Here is a 27,519-nt window from a genome sequence, read left to right on the forward strand (position 1 = left end):
AGTGAGGGCCAGGACTATCTGGTGTTTTGGCCTCGTTCTCTGCCTGTGGGTGCCTTCTCCCATTTCTTCTGAGCCATGCCCTTCCTTTGCCCCGTCCCCACCAAATCTCGTCTCCTGCCTATCATGCTCCACGTACGGCAGCCCCTGCAGCCAGCCAACGCTGCCTGGGCTGATGAACCCTGCACCATCAACAGGCTCTGTGAATGTGCCCCTAAGTTCTTACAATTCAACCCATAACGACAAAGAACACTCTAACAGGTATTTTAAAAATACATTTGGTGAACCCAATGCTGAACAACAACTTCATAAACTTGTGTACTTATTTATTGCTGAGATAGCCAGTTTCTAACAATGAAAAAGAGTTACAAAATAGCTCTCAAATCAATTAAAACCAACCTTCGCCTGTCAAGTTCATGTCTCTGACATGTTAGACCAAAAACAAAAACAAAAAACCCCAAAGTATTTCAAAAAATTGAAAAAAAAAAAACCATGTCACATGTCAGGCAGGGGAGGACTGAAAGATGACAGCATCCCATAAAATTTATATCTATCTATCTATCTATCTCCTGTGGGAAAGCCCCACATGGGGAGTCGGGGGTACAGGGCTTTAATATCACCTCTTCCCTGACTCACTGTGCAATCTTATGCAACTCATTTAAGCTCTCTGGACTTTAGTTTTTCCATCTATAAAATGAAAGCAGTAATCTCTGCTTCTTACTATATAGAGATGTAAATTAATTCCTTATTATACAAGAATATGTTTATAAATATGTTAGTAAAATATATATGCACGTATATATAGAGAGAGAGAGGGAGAGAGCGTGCGCTAAAGAAGCACCCACAGTACAGAACAGTTTTAGGGCAATAGAATACATAATAATTAAACAGAAGAAGGAAACGATAGAAAATATATTTTTAAAAACACCATTTTCAAAGAAAGACAAGACAAAAAAGAAATTTAAACAAAATTATATGGGGCCGGGTGCAGTGGCTCATGCCTATAATCCTAGCACTCTGGGAGGCTGAGGCAGGAGGGTCCCTTGAGCTCAGGAGTTCAAGACCAGCATGAGCAAGAGTGAGATCCTGTCTCTACTAAAAACAGAACAAATTAGCCAGGCGTGGTGGTGGGAGCCTGTTGTCCCAGCTACTTAGGAGGCCGAGGCAGGAGGATTGCTTGAATCCAGGAGGAGTTAAAGGTTGCTGTGAGCTAGGCTGATGCCACGGCACTCTAGCCTGGGCAAGAGAGCAAGACTTCGTTTCAAAATATATATATATATATAAAATCACTAGATAAAATTTAATTAGGCTTCCAAGAATTAAATTGGCCTTTTGTATGGCAACTTTAAAAAAGTAGAAAGTTAGAGGTTAAGGGAAAAAAGTTAAAATACATAAATGTAAAATTTCTTAACATTTTAAGTGAGAATAAGCATTTAAGATTTTTAATGTTAGGGATGAATCTGAAATCCTTGCTATAATTAAAAGTATACACACACGAAAAAAGACAGCAGATGCAAACTGCTTTGCAAGTGAAAGTGTCAAAGACATTTATGGTTCGGGGCAATCCTGGCCACAGATGGACTTAGATCCTCTTTTCCCCGGTGCGCCCTTCCCCACCACTCATGTTCCTCTCCAGGCACCCTCCACCTACTTAGTACGTGGGGCCGACCCAGACCGAGTTCAGCAGTGTTCCCTACACATGCTGGTAGTTTGGGCCCAAAGAGACACATCCCACAGCATTAGCTGGGGTCAATCAGAAAGTCCTGTCCAGCCTCAGTGACCAAGACAGGCACGAGAGCAAGCCCAGATGGCAGGCAACTGGCCGGTGGGGCTGCCCCCTGGGACAGGCTTACGTGAGGCTCGGCTGGCCACTCTGACCTGGTGTCTAGCACAAGACAGTTACGCATTTTTAGTGTATGAGGGAAAGACCTTTGTTTTTGCTCTGGTCCTGCACACCTGCAAGAGTTCAAGTACACATGTGTGGGGGTGGCAGCAGGAGAAAGGGGACTGTTCCTCTCTTAAAGGGGCAGCCGCTATTCAAATGCAGCCCCCCCCCCCCCCCCCCGTTCCTCTAAATCCACCACTAACTCTGTCTAACCACATTCACGCTGACACCCAGACACAAACTTGGACAGCGAGCCAGTGAAGCTCAAGTCAGGAAGTGGGTTTCTTTATAGCTTTTCCTCCTCATGTCTTCTAGGTAACTGGTTCTTTTAAGAAGTCACCAGAGATGAGTTAGGTTTGAATTTGGAGGTAGGGGATGACAATGTTCTTATAAACCAAAGAAATGGTTTTTCTAACCAATGTAAATGTCTGAACAAATGCCTCCCTAAGTATCTAGGTAACGAGAAGAAAGAAAGATGTGTTCACTGATCAGTGTTGGAGAACAGGACTCTGGAAGTCTGAAGACTAACTTTTCTCAGGAGGATTCTCAACTCGATCTCTGGAATTTATTTTATCCTAGGGGTAAAGTTCAGATCACGGATGAGAGAAATCACTAGCTAGGTACATTAGAATCCTTAAGGAGGTAGTTGAACTAGATCCTAACTGATCATTTGCACAGTGAAGTTTTCAAGCATTTATCTAGCAAGTAATTTCTGAACACTCCTCAAATATAAGGCATTATAGCCAGATTGGGCTCAATAGCAAAACAGAATATTAACAACAGCATGGAGTTAGCAGAACAAATACTTTGTGTTTCACCATAATGCAATGAGCTGAAAGTATCCTACCTACGCCTTTTAAGAACAAACGACAGAGAACCCAGCCTTCGGACGCCTTCACAAGAAACTGCGCCGCCTGGGCCCTGAATGTCAAACACCTCCACAGAGCTGCGGCCTATGAACAACTCCAGCAAAGCAAGGCCCAGCCTCACTTCAGAGTTTAAACTTTCACATTCAATCACCCCAGGAGAACTTTCACTCTCATTATCTCTCAGGGAGAGGTGAGTCAAACAAAAGACAATAAAGTTTGAGAAGTTACAGTCAAAACTATGCAGTGAGCTCAGAAGCCCATCATGGTCCAACAAGAGCTTTGGGACCCATGGTCCCCAGTTATGCCTTTCAGCCAGCCGGGTGGAAAGCTGTGCTGGCCTCTCTGACGAGCCACAAGTACAGGGCAGGTCTCATATGGCTGAAGCACCACCCGTGCTGCCCAGATCTCCTGCAGGAGCACAGCTGGCCCGTTCTACCGCGTCCACGTAAGGCCACGCTTCCTGGAACCCGGCCCAGCCCAGGACTGCAGGTGGGGGCTGTGGTGTGCAGGCCCCCCACTGAGATGGAGAGCTCCTCCACCGGGCAGCCGTGCCCCTTCAGCCTGGCCAAACCTTTCCGGGAGCCAAGCTGCATTTGGAGGCTCCTCCGGTCCAAAGCTGCTTCCTCCAGACCCGCAGTGTGGTCTAAGGCTCTCCGGGCCTTCTCTTCGCTGCCTCCTCCCCGTCTGTCCTTACAGAGGCCCCCACCCCATAAATGTCTTACACATCTCATCGTGTGCTGGCATCTGCTTCTCAGCAGACTGACACACATACTATTTTGGACATTTTCCTCCTAACTGTCTGACATTGTGGAAAACTTTGAAAGCCAGCTAATTTGTCCTTTGACGTGCGACACTGGCATAGACCTCCTCCTCTAAAAAGAAAAAAAAAACGTAAATTCCCTCATTTGTACAATGGAGGTAATACAACCTTCCTCAAGTGGTTTTTGGTGAAGGATAAAAAAAATTAATGAAAAAGTCTAGCACAAAATAGGAGCTTAATACATGTGGATTGAGCCGACTAACCAAAGTGACCTAATCTGATACTAAATATTTAGTATCTATTATGCCCTATGACACTGCCAGCAATTACTGAATTTTATAAGTAAAATACATTGTCCCCTGACCTCAAGGAACTTAGAATTATACTGGAAACATAAAAGGCTTAGAGAACAATAGGGAATGGTAGTAGTATCTAGCACTTAGTTACTTCCTGTGTACCTAGCACTGTTCTGGCTGCCTTCCCTAAACGAACTCATCAATCCTCACAACAGGCCTTTGGGACAGGAACTACTATTATCACCATTTTGCAGATGAGAAAACTGAGGTACAGAGATGTCAGCTTGCCAATGGTCACACGGCCCGTCGGTGGCAGGGCCTGAGTTCATGCTCTCAGTCCTACATGACACAGACCCTAAATGTCACCCCTGGTGAAGCAGCATGGGCTGGCCACCCCCCATGTGTTTATTAACAGGGACTTCAAACTGCAGCACCCCCAAGTGACGGGCGGACGGGGAGCTCGGGAGCCCGCCGACCTGCAGGCGCCCGTGACAGTCACATCTACGCGAGCCAGGAAGAGCAGGGCTTCTCTTGAAGTGGGCCTCCCTCCGGGGCAGCCACGGCCCACCCTCCGCGGCGGGGCAGAGGCAGGACGCCGGGGGCCTTTCCAGCAGAGGCAGCGGGGAGTTTCCAGGGCGCTACTCAAAGGCAGCGAGGACTTGGGTGGAGGCCTCAGCAGCACACGGCTGCGTCTGGCTGATGGAAACACTCTGCTTCAAAGGCAAAAAGGTGGAGCTTCAAACTGGAGACAGAGTGAAATTCCAGAACAGTCACCACCCAGTTCCATCATTTGTAGTGAGATTTTGTTAAAGAAACAGTGATACCAAAAATGTGAGACTCAGAGACTCCTCTCCAAGAGGCAGAGGGGCTGTACCCAGAACAGATGGGCCAGCCTGTGCGTGCCCTGCCCTCCCAACCCAGGCACCCAGAAGGCCTCAGAGAGTTGGAAATAGCACCAGGGCCAGGACAGACGCTAAAGTATAAATAGAGCTTGCAAGGTGTCCCCGTAGCTGAATCAAGACACTAGCGGTTCAGCCAGTTGTGGCCTTCAAAGGGAACCTCTGCTTTCCACATTTTTAAGAAGACATCTATTTTAAAAGTTAATAGTGAAGCCAAATCCTCTTACCATGTGATCTTTTTCTACTGGTGGCAGATGATTACGAAAAATTGGCAGAAAACTAATTAGTTAAGAGGCAGAAACAGTGAAACAACTTTGCTCCCTCCAGTTCAAATCCTCCTGGCAATTTCCCTTCCCAGTGCTTGAAGTATTTTCTCAACAATCTCATAACTGAGCAGCATGTGAACTCATGCCGAAAACCCACCTACTGAGATCCCCAAATCCATCCCACGCACCCCTTTAGGATCCACCTGCAAACACAGCACAGGGAATAGAATCCCTCCTGGCTTCTCAGCTGCGGGCCGGCAGGAAAGCTGCAGTTAGCCTGCAGGGGTCTGGCTGGCTTTTGGCAACCTGCTAATCACAGTGGCCTCTAAGCAAGAAGGGGAAGACACTCTGTCTACCTTTCCCATTCCCAACCTCTTTTCCTCTTATCCATCCAGGTGCTGCCCAAGGATGTTCCACATTGAGACTGTGATGGCTTCAGCAACACTGCAAACCAGCCCCAGCTCTGCCTGGCCCAAGAACTCAGTGAAGTCCCCTAACTTCTCTGGCCTCTGAAAAGGTGGCTACTGCATACAGTGGGTACCAGAGTCCTATGATCATGTCAACAAGTTGGTCCTTCTCGACTTTAGTCAATTCACAGTCTTATACCAACAACATTTACGTGGAGACACTACGTTCCAGAGCTTCTCAGCTTAGGTGATCACCCCAAATTAAAAGCTCTACACTGTTCCTAGTGACACACCTGTGTTTAGAATACCGGAAGTCTTCTGCACAAATACACACTGCACTAGTAACTTTCTTGGGCGTCCCCTGCCCCCATTCCTTATCACTCACATAGGCTCAACCCAGAAGTTCCCTCAGCCATGGTTTATACCCGAGTACACAGAGACTATTTTGCAACCCAGCTTTCCTTCAGAAAACTGTGATTTCAGGTACTGCTGCCAAATCTCAGGTTTCGTTCTGAATTGAAGGGCTTTGAAGCACTTCCTTTTGCAGTACAGTTGTTTATTTTCAAAAACATGTTTTAGCAGTAGCTTTGCGTTACTAACCCTAAGACTCAACCACAAGCCAGGACTCCAAGGTTCTGGGCCTGGCCCTGGGACTTTCTTACTTCGTGACTTTAGACCGGCTATGAAATGGCAAGAAAAGGATTTATCTCAGGCTGGAAGTAATTTGAGAGGACCTGTAGGGGACTGTATGGGACTTCTTTTACCACGAGACTGGTATCTTTTTTTGTGACGTCTCATACACACAAAAAAATTTGAAAGTAGAATTCCAGATAATTCCTAATTTAGCCTTAAGGAAACTGAGGGACTATCTATTTACGTATCTGTACGACACTATAAAATATAATTTTATTACAGTCGATGCATGGTTTTGGGCTTTGCCTTTTTCTGGCTTCAGGAAAAAAAGAGAGCTACTTCACTCATACTGCAAATAAAGAGTGGCAACACACCTAGGCGCTGACAGGGCCCATCCCTGGCCTGCTCAGGACCAGCTACAGAAGCCACGGGAGTAGACTTCCCGTGTGTAGTTACATGTGGCAGGCTTGGCCCGTGTCACCTCTGAAAGAATACACGCCACTTCTTCAAACGGTGTCTTAGTTACTGCACTGTAAGTGTGGAAATCAGTTAGGAACTGAATTTTCACATTGTCTTGCACAGTTACATTCTTCCTCCAAAGATAAGAAAATTGCATCACCCTTCACTAGGCTCCCATGGCAACTTGTTCAATAAAGGCTAGCTTCACCCACCCCAGGTGCACGCAGTGTTAATTAGTGACAAGAGGGAGACAAGGTCCCAATCACGCCATGGGGGCAACTGAGATACCCAAGGAGTATTCTCACTCCTTAACAAGGAGAAAAGAGGTTCCACTCAGGTGAGACATCCAGCACTGGAGGTTCAACACAGGAGCTGCCGTGTGTGCAGACTGCAATTACACACACGGCCTTGAAGAGGACACTCCTCTGCACCTGAGTTTCATCAACTATACAATGGGGCTGGAGAGATTAAGAGGAAGGGAGGATACTATTTGACAATCCACAATATTACTCTATATGTAATGACATTGAAAAAAAAAATCAGAGATGCTCATGTTTTTCAAGGCCCTGGAAAGCATTTTGCTTAGGTTTACGAAACATATAGAAAACACTGGGCTACTTCTCTCAGACGGTGTTGTCATTAAAAGGGGTTCATAACGTATCTTCGAACACAAGAAAATGGAGCTTTCTGATGGTATCAGGTGATAACCGTAAGCAGTTCACAGCGAGGTAAGGAGGTACATTCTGGCGGAAGCCAGCTCTGCATTTGATGTATTCTTAACCCAGCTAACAGGCAGGCTTTCAAGCCCTGTTATCTGCCCCCACATCTTGACCTAATTGAACAAGTTGCCATGGGAGCCTAGTGAAGGTTGATGCAATTTTCTTATCTTTGGAGGAAGAATGTAACTGTGCAAGACAATGTGAAAATTCAGTTCCTAACTGATTTCCACACTTACAGTGCAGTAACTAAGACACCGTTTGAAGAAGTGGCGTGTATTCTTTCAGAGGTGACAGATCAAGCTTGGTGGCAGGAAGAGGAATTCTCTCCCTGGCTCGGAGATCTAAGTACATACCCTTCAGTTCATTCAGGCCAACCAACGGGGACATGCAGGTACGAATGCTTCGACCATGTGGCCACACATCCTTTGGAGCAATCAAGTGTTAAGGGAACAGACAGAAAGCGAGGGAAGAACTTGAGACAGAAAATAGGTGTGACTTTTATGAGCAATAAAACATCCTTGAACAATGATCTCCACTTTCCAAAGTACTTTCCCAAATTTCAGGCCCTCTTCACCTGTCCCCATAAAGCCAGACACCCATTTCCGGGCTCTCTGGTGACTGCCCCAGGTGGTGTTCGAGGCTGCACGGGTGTGACCCATCCCCTTCTCCACTCCCCAGGATGTACCTGAAATGAGGAGGGACCACAAGGAGGGTGTGAGACTGGGGAAAGGCCACACAGGACCCGTTCGCTGTGCACGCGGGAGGTTCCCCTGGCACGAAGTGCAGGAAAAAGCCCCCATTTGGGCAGCCAACAAATCCGACCTTCATTCAGACCACAGCAATGAGAGAACGGTTCAAGTTTAAGGACGTTTACAGTACCTTGAATTTGGGAAGACAGGGAGCCCTCAAGGGCTACTGCCTTATCTGCACTCAATATGTGGTCAGACATTTGCAGAAATAATTGAATTGTTATAATTAACAGGTTTTCTCCCTACTTCTAGCACAGTGTCTAGCACCTATTTGTTTATTTAATTGATTTGGTTCAATTACATTTTCACCGATCTCCTACCGATAAGGATGAATACTTCTACTTTACTAAAAGTAGAAAGGGGTACAAGGCAAATTTGCCTAAAATCACACAGTGTGTTAGAGGTGGGAGGGAGCACAGGGGACTTCTGTTTTCTGGGCCATTGTTCCCACCGCCATTTGAGATGGTACAAAAAGTCACGTTGCCAATTATAAAGAAGAAACAACTGAATGGTATGATGCTTCAAAAATGTTTTTTTAATTCAAATGACTACTTCAGTCTTTGGTACTTTGAACTGATAATCACTGTCCCTTCTCTTCCATTCACTGAATGTTTTAATCCTTTACCTTATGTCTGAAGAAAGAAAGAAAAAGAGAAAGAAGGAAGGAAGGGCGGAGGCAGGGAGGAAAGCAGAGAGGGAGGAAGATAGGAAGGGAAGGCAAGGAAGGAAGGAGGGAGGGTAGGAGGGAAGGGTCAGCATCCATCAAACAGCCTATCCACACAAGGTGTGGTGACTTCAAACGCAACCCAGACCTACAGCATAGCTCCCCCGCACCAGAACAGAAACCAGCAGACCAGCGAGAGAGAAAGCCAACCTCCCAAGGCCACAAAGTCATTTAAGAGCTGCCTCTGCCTTTCCTTTCTCTTCCCAATTAAGCAGCACTCCCCCCCCCATTTTTAATAGTCTGGCCAACTGGCATCTAGTTCTCCACCCCCTAAGAGTTATACCAGCAGGAACTGGTACTCCTCTGCATCCTGACAGAGATTCGTATGCTTTTCCCCATTCCAGATACCTTTAACGGAAACGGGTAAACGTCCTAATGATCTGCTGTCGCAGATAGGAAAGGACTCCCTTGGAAAGAAGCGAGCTCCCACACGCTGACCATGCTCACGCAAAGAGCAGGGGGCACTGCAGACAGAGGAAAGTGGGGGCCTCTAGGTTCCTTCTGGCCCTGACCTCGCTGCTGCCCCAACACACAGACGTAATTTCCGAGCGCTGCTCACACAGCGAACTTCACGAGGCGTACATGGAATGCAACATAAAAGACGTACTCCTGATCTCTGACTGGGGAGTAATTTTTCTAAGCATCTGAGTTGTTCTCAAAGGTCAGCCGGTTTTCCTCATAAAAAACGGAAGCTTCCCTGAATGCAAGAATAAGGAACTAGCGTGCTCTTAAGATCCGACGGACACCGCAGTACACACACAGATTTTGCTGTCCGTCTCCATCCACACAAAGGGCCCACGGCGGAGGGAATTCTAAGAGGATAAAGGCCTAGACCACATCAGAGTAATCAAAGCTTAAAGTAAGCTCCACTCACAACACAATTTCTAATTTTTAAAAAAACACTATAATCTTACAGAGAGATCTGGTTATTAACACATTAATGCTCCTTGGATATTCCTCAGATGGGCTTCCTCAAGCGCCTCCCAGGTCAGGCAGATGTGCTACAAGCCGTGCAAACACTGAACTACCTCTCTCCACTACCAGATGCTCAACCACAGCTCAAGCTCTCCCTCTGCGTCTTTTTTTGCTGTGATCTTTCTTCACTCACCACTACTATAACTTTCCCTCCTGGAAGAAAACCGATCATAAAGCTAAGTGAGAAAGAAGTTTCCTGTGTAGGCCAGGATGGATGGAGACAGGGTGCAGGGCCACTGGAGACCCGTCCTGCGTCTGAACAGCTGGCCGAATGGCAGCCCGGCCGTGCCTGTGAGCGACGCTGTCACCGGCTCTGCGTGGGAAAGAGCTCCCAAGAGCAGGCCAGGAAAAGCCCCTCGACGCCAGGCCACGGCATGGTCTCCAGGACACCAGAGCACTAGGGCTCCTTCTCCCACATATGGAAAAAGATCTGAAATACAAGTTTCCTACCACTCTTGGAAATGATCCCTTGGGATAGAATGATACTATTTGCTTCCAAAAATCAATAGCTACGAAGGAGCAGAGTGGCTTGAGACACTACAGACCTCTTAGAGACTTCTCCCCACTGCCCCCCAAAAGAAGGAGTCTGTCACTCTGTCTCTGGGTAGATGCACACCTTGCCTTCCAGGGCCCACCCACAGAAACACGCAGACAGAGGCTGCCCAGGTGAGGGGAAGGCACCTACCTGTGTAGCCAGCCAGAGCAGCAGCAGGAATGACAGGCTTGTCCTTGTTGAGGTCTGCACGATCCCGCACATAGTCCTTGAAGGTGCCCTTGGGCTTGTGGTTGGGCAGGGCAGCCGGATAGTCCTCTGAGTCGAAGCTTTCGTAGGAGGGGACGCGCTGCAGGCTGTTGAAAGATGACTGGCTGCTCCAGGACTGGATGAGACGGTCGCAGCTGTCGTAGCTCTCTATGCTCTCAAAGGAGTCCTGGCCCCCGAGTTTACCTGGAGATAAAGGAGGAGGCGGGAAGAGTACGAGAGAGGAGGGATTGGGAAAAAACAACTGTAAAATCCCTCTTATGGAGGACAGACTGCTGATCAGACCGCAGGAGGCACGGAGGAAGGGAGTGGCCGGTGGGAATGGAAGCTCTGAGAGTCATGGGTCGACTATGGGGCGACGGCTGCCCAGGGCCCCAGGCTGAGAACCCACTGCCACTCTGCTGCCCGGTCCACAGCTCCTGGTGCAGGGACTTGGAGCTAAATGCTGCTCACAGCTGTCAGACAGACACAGTAGTGTGTGGAACCTCAAGAATTCTAAAGCCAAAAATCTAAAAGCTGAGAATCACACACGTTATTACGGGATTGATGGCTGACGTATCGGGCCCGATGAATACATGAAGAAGTTGGTGCAGTGTCAGGCTGAATTCCTTATTCCAACTCAAGCCACTGAGATGATTTCAAAAGGCCCAATTTGGCAAAATATTTTGGTCATAAGAAAAAAAAAATTCCATTAGACTAAGAGCAGATTAGCCTTTTTTGACCTTGGAACTAAAGTGTTATTTTTTTTAGCATTTTTGCCAAATACTATTTTAAAATGAAATACATGTGCTGCCTCCATGCCCTCTCAAATAGAGTAGGAAGTGATGGGATGCTTTTTCCAAGAGATAAAAAACAAAAAAAACACTATCACTATTCTAAACAGAAAACCATATTCTTTACCCTCTCCAGTAAAATTCTGTACTTGAAATGTATACTACACACTGGAAAGTGTGGGCAATAAAAAAAAAAAAAGAAGAAGTTGATTAAAGAGTTAAGTCCACAGCAGTGTCAGAAACCCTTTGCTCTGTGAGTTGCTTAAGGCATCTTAACTGACCACAAGATCATGCAAGTTCATTAATTTCCCAAACCAGGTTATAAACAGCTGCTATGATTGCTCAATAGCTCCTGGAGAAATTTCCACTGGCAAAAAATGCCACTAAAAAGGAGGCTAACAAAAAAAAAAGTATTAAAGGAAAACAAAATGCATCTAAGAGCTAACAAGGCTCACAGGAATGTTTTCTATATTCTACTTTCAGATTCTTTTCAGGTAACCTAAATTAAATCACGAGAGACTGGATGGCCACCTTAATTCAGCACCAAGCAAGAGGCAAAGGAATGTGACAAATACCCATATAGAAATATCTGCCAGTCAACTCTCAATTGCGCAGGCATGGCTGATCTATAAATTTCAAATTCCGGAATAACACTGGCTTATACAACCTCACATTAGTGCGCTTCTGGTATACTTTCCCCTCCATAACAGTGGAGACTGGTTAAAACAATAAAATCCAAAAATGAACAGGTGCCAAACCAAAATTAAATATATAGGAAAATATGTTACTCCCAAGATTAAAAAGAAAATTCCAGATACAATGTATTCAGTTGAGCATGTACTTTTTGTGTAACCCACTGCTGTAGATTTGCTGTGCCTCCTTTCCCCCCAGTGCTGCTTTTAACAGAAAGCTGGCATTATCCAATCCATGTCATTCCTTCCTCTACTTACCCATGCAGAGGAGGGGGAGTCTCTGGAAGGCAAATTAAAGAGCTTCTTGGATTTACCAGCCCTGCCTACCCAGTCCACAGTCACACTGGTACCTCTCTATTATTATTACAGATGAAGGAGTTGTCCCTTCAGGAAATTCACATTCAATGACTCAGGAAAGCAGCCTACAACCAGAATGCCATAGCCTCTTTTTAGCAGAACAGGAATTTTTGTGGAATCTTGCAAAAGATGTTTGTTCATACTAGCTATTGATCTTAATGGTCATTCATTGTTTCCTTGAGACAAACTCACCCAAAGCCTAAGAAAGAGGACTTGTATTTTCATGAAGAACACCCCACTGAGTCACGGATGTTTAAGCAGTATTTATGCTTATGTCTCTCTGAAATGATTCTATCTCTATAGCCATTTTTATATTTGAAGGGCAGGGAAACGAGGTTTTCCACAAGCAAGAGTTAAATCTCCAAGGAGTCCCAACAAGCAAAGGCACTAAACTGGGCCGTTCGCAGCCTGGCAACCCCAAGCCCCAGCCAAATGCAACCCTGCCGAGAGCTGCGGTTTACAACAGGCAGCTTTCATTTTAGCTCTACTTCACAACCCTGGAGCTGGGAACCTTCGTTTATGGCTATTTGCCTTAAAAATGGGTTGAATCAAACTGAATTAGCTACTCAGTTATGCTACTGTGCTCCTGCAGGGCAGTGTGTCCTCTAAGATGCCCACTGGCCAGCCTTTCTGAGAAATGCCTCGGCAAGGGCCTTCCACAGCCTCTGACTTCACTGAACAGACCTCAGCGCACTCCAAGCGGCAGATGGGAAAGCCCCGCAGCAACCCACTGAACCAGCTGGCACAATGACATCCTCAGAGTCCACGTACGTGGGACACAGAAGCACGCCGTATACTATAACGCAGGAGATGAAGACTGTACTATGATTATTAGTAGTAATAATCAGCTAACAGTAACACTTTTGGCGTAGGCCAATCATACCATCTCAGATTCAATCAGCCCTTGGAATATGTCCTGTTTGTAGCATTTCTAACATGCAGAAAATGGTCTTCCCTCAAGTCTTTGTGGCCTGAACTTGGAGGGAGGGAAGAAGAGTGGAGTCAGAAAGAAATGCCTCATGCCTCTTTGTAAGGGTCACTTTTGGTCCATAGTCATTAATTTGGGGTTGGAAGGGTGGTGGGGATCAAAACCAAGAACCAAGAAAAGGAAAGGGAAGGAGGAGGAACAATTACACGAACGCAAAGCCAGACGCAATTTTAAAACAATGTGACAGTAGATCTACTCAAAGTTACAACATGGCTGAGCCCAAACCCACAGATCAGCCTCATTGCATATATGTATGAAAAAGTCCCACGAGAAAGAAAGTTGTTCTAATGCTTTGACCTGCCCGGAAAAAAAAAAAAAAAAAAAAAGACACACACATACATACACTTGTGTGTATGTATTTAAATAGACACGCATCCAAAATAAAGAAGAGCTAGAAAGGGGAAGGCCGGCTGGTCCCACCCAGCCCCGTTGGTCTGAAACACAAACACCCTGAGGCCGTCAGAAGGAAGATTGCAGGTTCTGATTCTGCAGGGACTTTCCCTCTGCAGGGCTTGTAGCTATCCCTAGGCCTGCTGGGAGGAAGTGTGAGCCCAAATACTCGAGGAAGATAACAGCGTGCGTGGCCCCGATGTGTAAGGGGTGACACCTTCACAGGAAGGTGCCTCGGGGCCTAGCATCGCACACACAGCCAGTCGCGGCACAGCACTCGTGAGCAGGCCAGCCCGAGCCTCACTTCTAGGACCAGAGGCCTCTGACCACCCCTTGGACCACCTTTCTCCTGTTCCTCTTACTGGTTGTAATTCTTTCCCATTTAGCCACCAGAAAAGTCATCTTTTCAGCAATCAGCTACCTCTTGCAGGAAGAAGAAACCCCCCCTACAGCAGACAACACTTTTCCCAGAAACAGAACAATCTGGGCACCTTACTAGGTGGGCTGTCCATCTGAGTGTCTACGTCCTGATCCTAAAACTGTTTTACGCTTTATGTCAGCCAGCACTATTTTGAAACACTTACTTCACCATCAGTAAATATTTTATCATTATTATAACAGTCATGTTAACAGGAGCACCTTCTTTTGGAAACCTCTGGCCACCTCTTTCCCTGGGTCCTCTAGCTAAATACATACTTCGACCACATTGCTGATGACTGGTTCCAAATAAACCCCTGGTTAACCATCCTGGATCTTCCCAAACCAAAGAGGTCACAGGGGGCTAAAGATCCCAGGCAGAGCAGCAGAGGTCATTCCAGGTACCACGCCAGGAGGTACAGTCTGACCCAGGAATGCTCTGGCAGGAGCACGGACACACGCTAAGCTGAAGATGCTCTAGGATGGTCACCTGAGCCACTCGTGTTTGATTATGTCCTCCTCAAGCAAAATGTTCTTGAAGATAGAGCATACCTACAACCAAATTCAACCACAGTTATTATTTGGGTAAAATATTTTACCCAAATAAGACATTTGACTGCTCATCCCGTCAGATTTGAATCCCACCATAGACCCATGGTCTTTCATCATCATGATGGATTTGGCTAAAATACCATGATGGAAAGTTCTTAATATCTAAACATTCCAAGACTGGAAGGCAGAAACTGCAGAATCTATAGGTCTAACAAGTGAGGGAAAAAAATGGGACCTGAACAACTCATAAGGTTAGGTAATTCGTGTCAACCCAAGTGCCTTCAGAGATGAAATCTGACCTACCACGACTGGTCCTCCCCATGCACATGTTGTCTGGTGTTACAACTTCTTGTTTAATGGCAAAGTAGTCAGTCTGCAAGGTGTCTGTCTGCAGAGGGTCCCGGAGAATGACCGAGGGGTAGTCGTTCTCATACTTGAGGGAGAGGAGTTCTTCCGAGCTGATGGGATGGAGCGTCTGGTAAGACTCCGTGATGAAGCTGGGCTCGGAGAACTCCGATGGAGGAACACACTGGGCGTGCTCGACACCATAGCCTGGAACGGAGGATGTTTGCCATCAGAGAGAGGAAAGGTCTGCATCTAAAACAAGCAGGTCCTCACCACCTACAGTGACCCCACATGGGGAATCAACTGGCTACCTTAGAGAATAAAAGGGAAATATTTTAAGTCAGAAGGGCTTGGGTTTTTAACCTTGCTTTACGACTTAGCAGCGATGGCCCTTGACAAGATACATCCCTTTTCTGACTTAATTTCCTCATCTATAAAATGGGGAGGATCCCAATCTTCCTCAGAACACTATGATGAAGATGAAGTGAATGTACAGGTAAATGCCTACGTGTGTTTGCAGCACACAGCAGCTCTTGATACAGAGTAGTTAATATCATTGTGTTATTGGAATAAAAATTACAATACAGTAAGAAGATAAAATGCAAACAAACCTGATTAGGACTCCCTTTGAAAGCAGGGCCATCGGGTAAGACAGCCCCGCATCGTACATCAGTGTAACAGCCCCACATCCATCTTCTCCCTCTGGCCACCTCTCCACTATGGAGAACAGTATCTTCCACTAAGAAGGAGAAGGCTTAATTTCCCGTAATAGAATTTGAAGCTGCAAGGCACACTCTTACAGAGGGACTTCAGAGGAAATGCTGTCATCTCCACGAGTGAAAAGGAAAGAACAAAGGCCGAGATCAAATCCCTAACTCAACCCTCTGCTGGCCACCAGAGTGCACAGGGTCAAATTATGTCAAAGCTTAGGGGTCAAGTTGTATTCTCTCTGCGTGACTTTCACATTAAAGATGCCAGAGAGACATCCTAGTGCATAGGAACTTGTAGGTGATTCAAACATGTAAATAGGTTCAAACCTTTTGCTTTGTGGAAGATAACAAAATAAATAACAAAGAAGAGTCTACATTTAAGAAAATATTATTGTCTGTAGAATTACCATGAAGGAGCCTGAGACAGACTGGGCAGGGGTTCTTTCCAAGCTTTCTATCATAATGAGCAAAGTTAGGGAAGAGGAGTGGAAGATGAACTTACTAATGAAGTAATCCGAGGTATAACGGGACTCTGGATAGGTAGGGTTGACTCCATTAACTTGATATGGTTTTACATCCTCTGCAACAGACAGGGGAGGGAACAAAACAAGGTCAATGTGCAAGTAATGCTTGGACTAGAAGGATCTTGGATGCAAAGACCACAATGATCTCAACGCCTTTTCTAAGAAATCTGCATGTTCATTAGCTGAGTTGGTGTCTGAGTCTACCCTGACTGGGGCCTTGTCTAAGGGTGAGATCACAAAAATGGGGCTAAGTTTATTATTTCAGTAGCTGCAAAATGGGATTTAATATCTTGGAAAGAGAATCAGTGAGTAATCTCTGAGGGCTGGGAGAGCACTGAGCCCTCACTCTCAGTGCTGTGCTGTACATGTGTGACCCACACTAGAGTCAAAGGCGTGGAGACGTCCCAGGAGGTGACCAAGATCAGTCCCCCAACCCTCAAACTGATCAATTCTAAAACTTTTTAGAAATGTATTACAATCTTTAGGCAGGCAGATTTTGTATCCTCCATTCTCTCTAATAGATGTCTGGTTTTTGTTTTGTATTTTTCCCACTACCCTCAGATTTCAAGTTCAGGCCCAGACAAGAAGCAGGACACTGGTGAGGTGACTCCATGTGGGGAAATGTGGCCGGGCTTGTGTAAAGGGGGAGAAACCCACAACCAGACACTGCCCAGATGCCAGCTTCTCTAGGCGGTGGAGGGTGACTAGGGACAGAATGGCTCTCCACTGAACTGGGAGAACCTGGGGTCCCCACTTTCCCTGAGATCAATGGCCACAGCCTGATCTTGCATGGGGTAGTCTGATTACATTTCACTGTAAGAATAAGACATACGCAGGCAGTGTTGGTTTGGGTTTTCCCTCAGGTATTTGATAGCTTGTTGGGAGCACAGATGGGAAAACAAGTTTATGCCTGCACAGAAAAATAGTTCCCAGTTGAGATAAGACGATTAAACTTTGCTTTAGCAGTTTATCAGATTGAAACATCCCCTGTACCTCTGGCCTTCCACCCCACCCCAAACAGCTATGTTCTTTTGGTGCTCTGTGGCATTAGTTTTAATTACAGAACAAAAGCTGTAGCCTCAGTACACGTATCTTGCTCATCTCTCCAAGTATCTCGATCTGCAGAGGGAGGATTCCTACTGCCTCTCTCAACAGAACATTGGGCGGGATGGGATGACTTTTGTTCTTTAACATGCTGAATTATATCCTAATTCTCCTAAATTGCTCCTTTGCAAGCAAGGCAGGCCACACCTATCTCAGGGGCCAGAAGCTCTCCATGAGTCCATACTATCGATATTATACAAAGAACACAGGACAGGAAGTTAAATTTAAAAAGTCAAAAAGATTTAAAAGTTAAAGTTTAAGGAAATGAGTTATATTGAGGAAATCACCTAACCTGAGCCTCATTTTACGGACAAGGGCACTAGCAGTACTTGTCCTTCCTATCTCATAGGGTTGTTTTGATAATCCATATGGAAAATGTGTTTTACAGCACTTTGGAAACAGGGAGACACCGCAGAGACATTCATTGTAACTACGACCAGAGACTGGCTTAGACGCCCCACATCACCTGGCAGCTCCCTTGTGGTAAACAGCAACATGCCCTCCCAGTAGAACATACTGGGTTGCACAGTCTGGTGGAACCTGCTGTTATGTTTAGAAGCCAGCAGTTAAATCAGCTCTGTCAGGACCCTGCCTCTCTCTGCAAACAGGCCGCTCACGTCAACACCTACGGGCAGGCGCATGCGCAGCTGCACGGGGCACATGCTTTGCTCTGGCACAAGCCGCCTGCCCATCCTCGGTGACAGCAGCCACAGAAAGATTCACCTGGCTCTTTACTGTGTTTGTTTATTATTTTGCAACAGAAGTTGAAGAGAAGGAATAAAGATAATTACTTCTGAGCCCAGAAGATTCTGAGGAATCTAATTTGGGTCTTCCTGGTACACTGCAGAGTGGAAACGATTCTTAAACAAAGGAAGGTATTATATGGACTAGAAGTGCTAATCCTGAGCTTTGCTCCTTTCCCCAGGGTCCGTGCCAAGGGTTGGAGCTGGTGACCACAGGGACAGGGTGGGCCTGGGTTAGAGAGGGCAATGGGCTTCTAGGTTTACAGTCAGCTCGAGGGCACTGCTGACTGCTGGTAACTGCAATTTATTTTAAGAAGAAACTCAGAAAAATAAGCGCAAAAACACCCAAGTTTGCCGCCTGCTGCTGTTTCTATACTCAGCCAGGACTGTGGTACATGAGTCACTCTGTCCAAAAAGGTTGGAAGAGGCTGGTAGGGGAGGCCATGTCATTACAAGGTTGCAACACAGCGTCCCGAGATAACCCCAGTTCCTGCTGCAGCTGGGAAAGGTATGCCGCGCGGCTGCAGCTCCAGCCCACTGAGTGGGCAGAGAAGCCTGTGTTATTAACAAGCTCTAAGCTTTCCTGTGGCTGTGGCCGAGGATCACGTGGCCACAGACGGAGGGAGTGTGTATGACTGCCAGAAAAACAACATATTCTGGTGTTGGCTGTGGGCACTGCCTGTTCAAACAGTGCATGGGTCTGAGATAAGGACCAGGATCAGAATTTTGCATACCAGGGGAAGTTTCAGAAGTACAATATTGTTGAAGATTAAAACCCAAACCTCCACTATATAGAAGAAAAAGGAGCGAACACTTACCCAAGAGCACCTGCTACGTCCTGGCACTGTACCAGGCCCACCGTGTGGCCCATTCAGGCCATGATGGCACACTCCCAGACAAAGGCCTCGACACCCCACCGCCAGGCGAGTTCCCCTGGCCCCTACCTCCCTTCACAGCAGCCCACACAACCTCCACCTCTCCCTGTTGCCACATATTTACCTTTTTGCAGGATCTCTAGATGTTCCCATAAGATGTCCCCAACGAAGTCTGGGGCCAGCTCGAGAAAGCAGTCTTTACCCAGGGCACAGAGGGCTGCTCCATTCATACAGAACTTCTGAAAGTCCACACCCTTCAGGCTAAACTCATTCACGGCCCACATCACCCAGTCCCGAACGTGGGTTTCTGTCCACTGCTGGGGGTCTGGGGAAGAGATCAGAGGAAGATCCACAGGTCAGGCCCGTGACTGCGACCTGAGCCGCAGAGAGGACGTGAAAGGCCTGGACTCAGCTGAGGGTGCGACCCTAGTCACAGAACGAGGCCGCACCAGCCTGTGAGTACGTATCAGTGGGCACCTTCCCAACCCTCCTCCGCGCTGAACACCCCACCTTCTCTGTCTGGCCAGTTGGCGACGCCAGCATCACCAGGAGGTTCCGTGAGTATTCTCTGCCCTCTGCACGGGCAACGTTTCCACAGATCCCTTCTCTCGCTGACTTATTCCCTTTGCACTTTTTTAAAAGCCTTGGACAAGGGACAAATGGCTTCTTTAACGGCAATGAGAACAAAATAAAGCGTTTCCCAGAGATTGCACAGGCACGTGCCCCGCTCTGCTCTGAACTCTCACAGTGCACTTCAGACCATCACGCTCAATTATTTTTATCTCAGCCACGTACGTTTAGTAACAATTGTAGCAATCAGTAACAGTAAGTCATTCAAACAGCACTTGGTAACATCAGGGGCCCGTGTTATCCCAGATACTCGGCAAAGTCTGTACACTCCACAGCCCAGCTCTGAGCAGGCCGTACAACACACGCCCCTCACACAGCACCTGAGGTTCACCATGGCTGCACCCACCGATGACACGCAAGGACTCGGAGGAGGGCAGGCTGTAGTGTCCACGTCACCGCTGCTCCAAGGGGCCCCTCCAATCCTGCTTACGACCTCATGAGCTGTTAGAACTGCCTGTTCTGACGACAGGATTACTCTCATGCAGTAGAGAAGTGTTCTTTCTGCTCTCAATTGTTCATGAAATGTTCTCTGGGGAAGGCTCATTCCAGTCAGTTCTCCTTTCTGACAACTCTAATCCTCTCATGTTCCCGAATAAACCCTTTCACATAAAGACACCCAAGGACAAACGCATTTTGCCAAAGTACATGGAAGGGGAAAAGAGCCATCAGTACGTTCCAAGACATGCGGCTCAGAGGTCATCCAATGGTGGCCCAGAATGGCCCGAAGACAGTGTTTCTCAAACTCATCTGCAGGTAGGAATCACTTGGGGACCTTCAAAAATACTGATGCCACCAGCGATGAAGATCTAATTGGTCTGGAATATGGCCTGGGCTGTGGAAGTTTTCAAAGATCCAGAGGTGATTCTAATGCGCAGAGAAGTTTGGGAACCACTGTCCTAAGATCGCGATAGCGGGGACAAGGCTGGGCGATGGAAAAGCATGGATACGTGTGTCTACAACGGTTCTAACCGACGTCAGCAACAGCCCACCACGGCTGATTCAAGTGTGGTTAGTCTAATGTCTGCCTCACACACTGCAGGTGAGGAAATGAACCTTCCCCAAGGGTCTGGCTCCAGCCTCTCCTTTTCCAACTACAAAAACATACCTTTTGGGATCCCCAGTCGTTGCTGCTCTTTAGTAAAACCACTGAAAGTAGCTTTTAATGCTTGAGACATCATTTCTTTGCTGCTTGGAGTTAATAGCGGGACATCTGCGCATTCCATATCTGTAAGAAAAAACAGCATATGAGTAACAAAAACTGCATAGGTAATCAACCACTCACAAACACAGTAAGGCATGGATGTGCTGAAGAAGGCAAGCTGAGAAACAACCGTGCTGACGTCATCACCAGAGCAGGTAAAGTTTAAGGGGCTTTCCACAACAGGCTAGGCACCTTTAAAAAAGTCCTAACTCTTGCCTAAAACGTTATGCATCCTTGACAAACAGAGCATGTTTACTCTTTCTGTACACCTCTGCTAGTTTACCCACAGTCCCTGCTTATCTCTCACACTCACTGAGTATTAGTGTTACCACGTAGTTTCAGTTACCTGTGAAAAGGCAGTAACAGTACTCATTCATTCAACAGATATTATTTAGCATTGCTATGTGCAAGGAATTAGAGAAACAGCACTGAACAAGATAGCAATGGTTACTCTGCCCTCAAGAAGCTAGATACCTGATTCTTGCAGTGGATTCAGTCACTAAAATTCCATTTACACAAGTAAACATTCAAACACAATGTCAATAAGGGATTCAGAGGGGAAGTACAATATGCAATGTTAACGTGTAATAGGAATTCCCGCAAATCTGGAGGAATCCGGAAAGGCCTCCCGTAGAAGAAAAGAGGTGTTTGACCTGAGATGTGAAGGACGCATAGGAGTTTAGGAAGGAAAGAACACTCTAGCCCAGTGGTTCTCAAAGTGTGGCTCTCAAAGTGTGGTTCCCTAGACCAGCTACATCAACATCAACTAGAAATTGTTAAAATGCAAATTTTCAGCCCCACTCCAGACCTACTGAATCAGAACCTCTGGGGTGAAGCCCAGAAATCTGTGTTTTTCAAGACAGAATCCATGCAATCTGATGACCACTAAAGTTAGAGGACCACAGTCTTAGACAAAGGGAATAGCGTAAACGAAGGTCATGAGAGAGGTGGGGGTGGGGAGGTGATATATTTTAGTATCAAAAAAATCAACACAGCTGGAGCAGAGTGATCAAAGAGGACAGCTGCCTGGAATGAAGTTGGAGAGGGGAGCAGGGAGCACGTCAAGGGACTTGTCACCTCACCCTGAGTACAACAGAAAGTTGTTGAGAGTTTTACACAGAGAAGTGGCACGACCACATTTTGCTTTAAGAAGATCCCCTTAGCTGTTCCGTAAGGAACGGTTTAGGAGGTGAGTATGAATGGAGGCGGGAAGGCTTGCTAGGAAGTTACTGCATCAGTCTCGGTGAGAGGTAATGGTGGCTTTGACTAAGAAGGTGGCAGTGCAGGTAACGTGAGTGAGCAAAGGTGCAGCGCACACAGGAGGTACAATCTGTAGAACAAGATTTGCACAGGTGGGGGAAGAGCGAGGCCTTACAGCCTGCAAGTCACAAACACAGCATCACCTGCCACACCCACTTGCGCCTTTCTCTCCGCCACGCCCACTTCTCCTGCACTTGCAGACCATTCTCACAGAGTCAGGACATAAATACGGCTGAAGTTAAACATCTGCGTTCACCTCAGGCACAATTTCACGAACAGCTAATAAGCAAAGAAATGGGCGGAGAATCCCCACTAGTTTTCCTGTGGCCATTTGGCTGTAACACACTTTACTGAGGTGATTTCTAAGAAACCTGAATCTTCAGTGTAGCCTATGAAACTGACTTGTCAGTGGCCAAGTTCCAGGAAAGGCTACTACAGTTCTTCACCTGGCCAATTCTAAACCTTGGCTACTTAAAAAAAGTTCCCTGGACATACAGAATGTGTTATCGGTTGACTAAAATGGAAACATATAAGGGAAAAGATGACAATTGGTAATCTTCGGAAAAAAGAAGCAAATATATTCCCTCTGAATGTCAAAATGAATGGAAATTACACTGCGCAAAAGCAGGACAGGCAGCACTTTCCCTCCTGTTTGCCGTTGGTGACGCTGTCAGGAAACTGCTGGAGCCCAGGCTCTGCCTGGCAGAACAGGAGGCTCCCTGACTGCTGTCCCAGGCCCTGCCGGCGATGGGGCATCTGGAGCTCCAGGGAGTGGTGAGTTTGGGTTGCCCTGGGACATGCCCAAAAAAGTCTAGTGGAAAAATCAACATGTCTCCAGGAAGGTTGACAAAATGATGGAAAATCCCAGATTGTTAGGGGGGGGAACTGGGGGAGGGGATAGAATGTTGACTACATAACATCCAGCCTTCAAACAATGGAGTAATCATCAAGTGAGTCACGAAGACACACATGGCTGCTCCCCCGGCAGCTCCAGAAATGTGTTGTTCCCTTAGAGTAGAAGTCAGTTTTACTCTAGAGAAAGGGACTTTCAGCTAACCAGAGAGTGTTTCTGTTGAGAGAGGGGACAACTGTAGCCCCCCCAACCTAGCTCCTAGCTCACAGCTAAACACACACATTGATCAACAAACGTTGAGTGAATTAAATTTTTCCAAATTTGAACCAACCCTCCTCCCTTCACCCTCACCCAACACAAATTCATGAACTTGAACTGTGTAGGTTTTGTTTCATGTGTTTGTTCCCTCCATTAGATTTATGATTTCACGAAAAGGACTTCACTGATGGAGGAAATTGGCCAGGACAACATATGTGGGACAGCCAGGCCAGGCCACGGTGCTGCTCCAAGGAGAGCTGTAGGATGAGCTGACTCCGAGGCCCCAGGGCTTCCTGAGCACCAAAGCCAGGGCAGAGGGACGCCGGCGTGAGGGGAGGGCCACGGACAATGGCAGAAAGCCTGAGAAAGAATTCCCGGAGTCTGCTTCCCACAACTCCACGTGCCCTGGCAGAGTGGTCTGGACGGGACTGCTGAGCTGACAGCTCTCCGCAAGTTCCTGCTTCCTGTCAGGGGACATTTCCAGGTCTGCACTCGTTCTCCTCCAGGGAAGCAGCTGGAATTACTTTTGCCTGTTCACCCCAATACCATCTCCAAAAGCCCAGTCACATGTCCTGGGCTGCAGCCACACAGGGGCCCCGTTGGCAGTGCCTGGCTCTGCCCGCTGGCTGTGGGGTTCAAGTGCTGGATCTCCTGAAAAAGAGGTCACAGCTCAGCTGGTGGAAACCATCCCCACACACTGGGGACCCGTGCACCGGGACACGATGAGCTCCAGAGAAGCAATCTCATTGTCCTTGGACCCAAAGGACTCGGATGGGAAAGTCAGAGCTTTATGCCCATGTTTATAAAGTGTGGAATTTTGTTTGAAGAAAAAAATCAAACCCCCTCTGTAAGTAAGTAAACAATTGGCAAGGACTGTCTTTTCCAGTGGTGTGGGACTTAAATGGGACGATAAATAATCATGTACAAAAGTGGGTACTAATAGAAAATATTAAACTCATCATATAAAACACTAATGCAAAAATCCCCGTGTTGCTTGCTTATTATTGCAGCAGTTCTGTTAATTACATTGGTCAATAACAGCAATGAAATCCTTACACCAGTGGAGAATCTGATGTGGATTAGCCTAAGGGGACATCTCTGTTATTCTTAAAATATTTTACCTCATTACCTATTATAACCCTTTTACATTAGGTATCAAATATTTCTAATTTTAGGATCAGCATCTGGAAATTAATCAATACCTCCACAGACATTAATTGTATTTTATGGAAAAATACTGAGATTCCTTTTGAGTTAATAATTATAATATCTTAAATTCAAATAACATGTTTGTCTCCAAAGGCTGAGAACATGACCTAGAGAAATGCTATTGCCAATCCAGTGGAGGCTCTAAACACAATGCACTGGAAGTTGAAGACATAAATATACCACAATTATATTAAGTTTCTTGCCTACTGTTTATTCCTTAGGACCCTAAATCTCAGCCCACATTTTCAAGAATGACCCTGGGTTTCTGGGAGGAAAGCTGTGCAGAAGCTAACAGATAACTGTCCCAAGATTGCACGGTATTGAGACAGAAGTGGGTCGGTGGCTTTCCCTGAATCAGGGGAGGGCATTATAAGACAGTGGCATTTTGAATGCAGAGAAACATCTGCTCATTTTTCATTGTGGCCTAACCCTGAGTCACCTCACAGATGTTTCAAGTGAAATACAAGACAAGGGTTTCCACTCACTTATATGCAATTTAAAGTTAATGGCTGTTCAGTTTCCAAGAACCATTCAAGGGTATTTCACGTGTCTTTTCAAACCACTCTTCTCAGTTCTTTGAAACCGAATGGCTCACACCAACAATGTTACACAGAACCTAAACTTTTGTCAGCAGGAGGTTCAAGACATCTTGCCCACTGACCTCACAAGTCTATGCTCTCACTGTTCCCAACAGATGACCAAGGGAAGACTGGAGCGTCTGGGATCCTGGGGTTAGGAGTGAGAGACGCAGCCAGGAACAAGAAATCCAGGGTTCACGTCCCAGTTTTGTGTGACCACCGGACTGGACCAAAGTCTAGCGGATGACAATGATACGAGCCACGTGAGTTGGGTGTTGTCACAATGAATAGCAGCATGAAAGAAACACCAAGAATGAATAACTTGCCTGACATCTGAAAACTGCTGTACAGTATGCCAAGACCCTCCACACACACTATTCCACAATATCCTCACAAAATGAAACCTCTGAGAGGCCTGGAAAGGTATTACAGGGTCCCCATTTCATAGATGAGGAAACCAAGACTCCACAATGTCAAGAGCTTGACCTAAAGTTATAAGGCCAGGAAGAACCAGCCAGGGCTGGAAGCCGGTCTTCCGACTCTTACAATCCAGGGTCTTTCTCCTCTATTCCACCGCAAATAGGAATGGATCAGAGATTCAAGAAAATTAAAATTTTCAGAGCTGAGAGAGAGAAAATGGGACGTTTTTGTTCCTTACTTTAAAAATTAGATAAATTTCAGGAAATAATTAAAAACTTCTAACAAAACTATTCCACGAAACCCAGAGTTTCATATGGCTAGCACCATAAGGACATAATTAACAAACATTTACAGAATCGACTGCAATCTTTTCCTTTCCTGGAACTCAAGGTAGTGAGGCTTTCTTCCTTCCATTTGAAGCAAACAAATTAAATGACAACCCGGCTTCCTTCCCTGTCTCTGCGGACCCCTGAGTCACGCTAATGGGCAACTGTGATATAATATACTGTTAATTAGTTACATAAAGGCTTACTGAAATATGTTTCTTAAAGTAAAAGGAAACCAAGAAGAAACCTTCTGATACCTACGGGAAGGAAAAAGAACCACTGTCTAAATGGAAAGACAGGACTGTTTCTGAAGACGAGGAAAGAGCCAGAGGGGCATGCACTGCTGACTTGTTGCTCAAAATTCGTGGAGTCTGGCTGTGACATCAGTGTAATCACACTGGTTGACTCACTTATTTCTAAAAGCGGCCTGTTAATAGGTGGTGTCTATATCCCTCATAGGGTTTTAAATTTTTCATTTGGCAAATTTCAAACATACACAAAGTAGAGAGAATAGTACAATGAACCGCTATTCAAAATCTATCAACATTATCCATTTTTATTTCATCTTCCACACACATGGCCAAGGAACCGTAAAGCTAACCTCAGACAGTATTTCACCCACAAATATTTTACTGTCACAAGGATATTTTTTAGATAAAGGAGGATCATAGTATGAAAATTTACAAAAGGCAGAGAAACTCCAAGGAAAGAACAGGGCTTCAAATTATTTTCCCTGGTGCTTAAATCTAGGTCTGTATTTCATTTACTGGCCCACTTGAACCACAGAACTTCTTTGAGAGCAACACTGCCATGATCTGCAAAGTGGAAAAGCTGGATCAGAAAGCTGATTTTGAGTCAGGATGATAAGCCAGTCCCTTTGACCTCTACCTCCTACAAGCAGAGGACTGCAGGACAATTCTTCCTAACGGTTAACATCCTCAGGGACTTGCAATATACCAAGAAGCATGCAAACACAGGCTAGGGAATCCGGCAAGCACCAAAAGGGCAGTTTGAAAGGCAATACCATTGCCAGACTCCCTGGAAGCAGTCTCAGTATAGGAGATAAGGTGCCTTTATCCCTCAGACCAACACAAATAGAAAGAATGGCTGTGGCCACAGCCACTGATCGCTCTGACTCTGAAGCTGATCTTCCCTGGAAAGTTGGCATTGGCCTCTAAGAGGACTCACCCAGTAAAGATGCTAATGGTCTCAGAAGCAGCGAAAGGGAATCTCAGGAACAGTCCATTGCCCTCTCTCATTCAGGAAAGGGTGGGCTGCAAGTAGAGTGGAAGGGACTTGTGTCTTCTCTTTCCCTCTCTCCTGATGCCTGCCATAGGTGCTAGAAGCCAGGCAGGCAGGACTTCCAGCTGAGGGACCTAGTATAATCCACAAAGCTTCCGGCTGAGGCTAATGCAAAGAAGGGAGGTAAGTGTCCCTCCTCAGCTCTGTTTTCATAAAGCCAGTGATGTGACAGAGCAATGGGGGACGAGCAGGACTCTTGGCTCCAGCAAGTGCTACGCAAGAAATGCCCCAAGTGCCCTTGCTGGGGGCCATCCATCTCAACCAGACAGTTCATCACTGTCCAACAATAGGACAGCACAGAGACCTGGAGCAGACTCATGTCACTTAGGGAAACATGCAGCTGGGTTTCTGACCTTTCTCTTAATGCCCAATCCCCCTGAGGTCACCAGCCAATAAAAACCACTCCCAAGAAGGGAGAAAGAAGCTGCACAGAAAATCCCCAATTCACCTTCCAGTGACCTGACTGACCAAAAATGCAAGCCAGTCCAAAACTGCTGTGTCTTGGTTCTGCTGCCAGTGCACACAGCCACTAGGGAATGCACACTGTTCGAGTACAACGTGCCAGCTCTGAGGTAGACACCTCTCTGCAGAGGGAAGCTGCCCTGGGACAGAAG

At 46.4% G+C, this 27,519-nt stretch overlaps 1 protein-coding gene across 2 annotated transcripts in view; it reads right to left on the reverse strand.

The window, feature by feature from the left end:
• ETS1 (ETS proto-oncogene 1, transcription factor) overlaps positions 1–27,519 on the reverse strand; it is a 63,380-nt gene that overhangs the window by 10,866 nt on the left and 24,995 nt on the right. Inside the window, exons 2-6 of one of the 2 annotated variants that reach the window (XM_045555406.1) lie at positions 20,604–20,723; positions 18,993–19,193; positions 16,125–16,202; positions 14,871–15,119; positions 10,324–10,584 (exon numbers count right to left, since the gene is read on the reverse strand). In XM_045555406.1, coding sequence (XP_045411362.1) covers positions 10,324–10,584; positions 14,871–15,119; positions 16,125–16,202; positions 18,993–19,193; positions 20,604–20,723 — 909 coding nt within the window. The remainder of the gene's footprint in view (positions 1–10,323; positions 10,585–14,870; positions 15,120–16,124; positions 16,203–18,992; positions 19,194–20,603; positions 20,724–27,519) is intronic. The other variant, XM_045555407.1, reaches the window with a different exon arrangement.

The sequence above is a fragment of the Lemur catta genome, chromosome 7, assembly GCF_020740605.2.
Source record: "Lemur catta isolate mLemCat1 chromosome 7, mLemCat1.pri, whole genome shotgun sequence".
NCBI lineage: Eukaryota > Metazoa > Chordata > Mammalia > Primates > Lemuridae > Lemur > Lemur catta.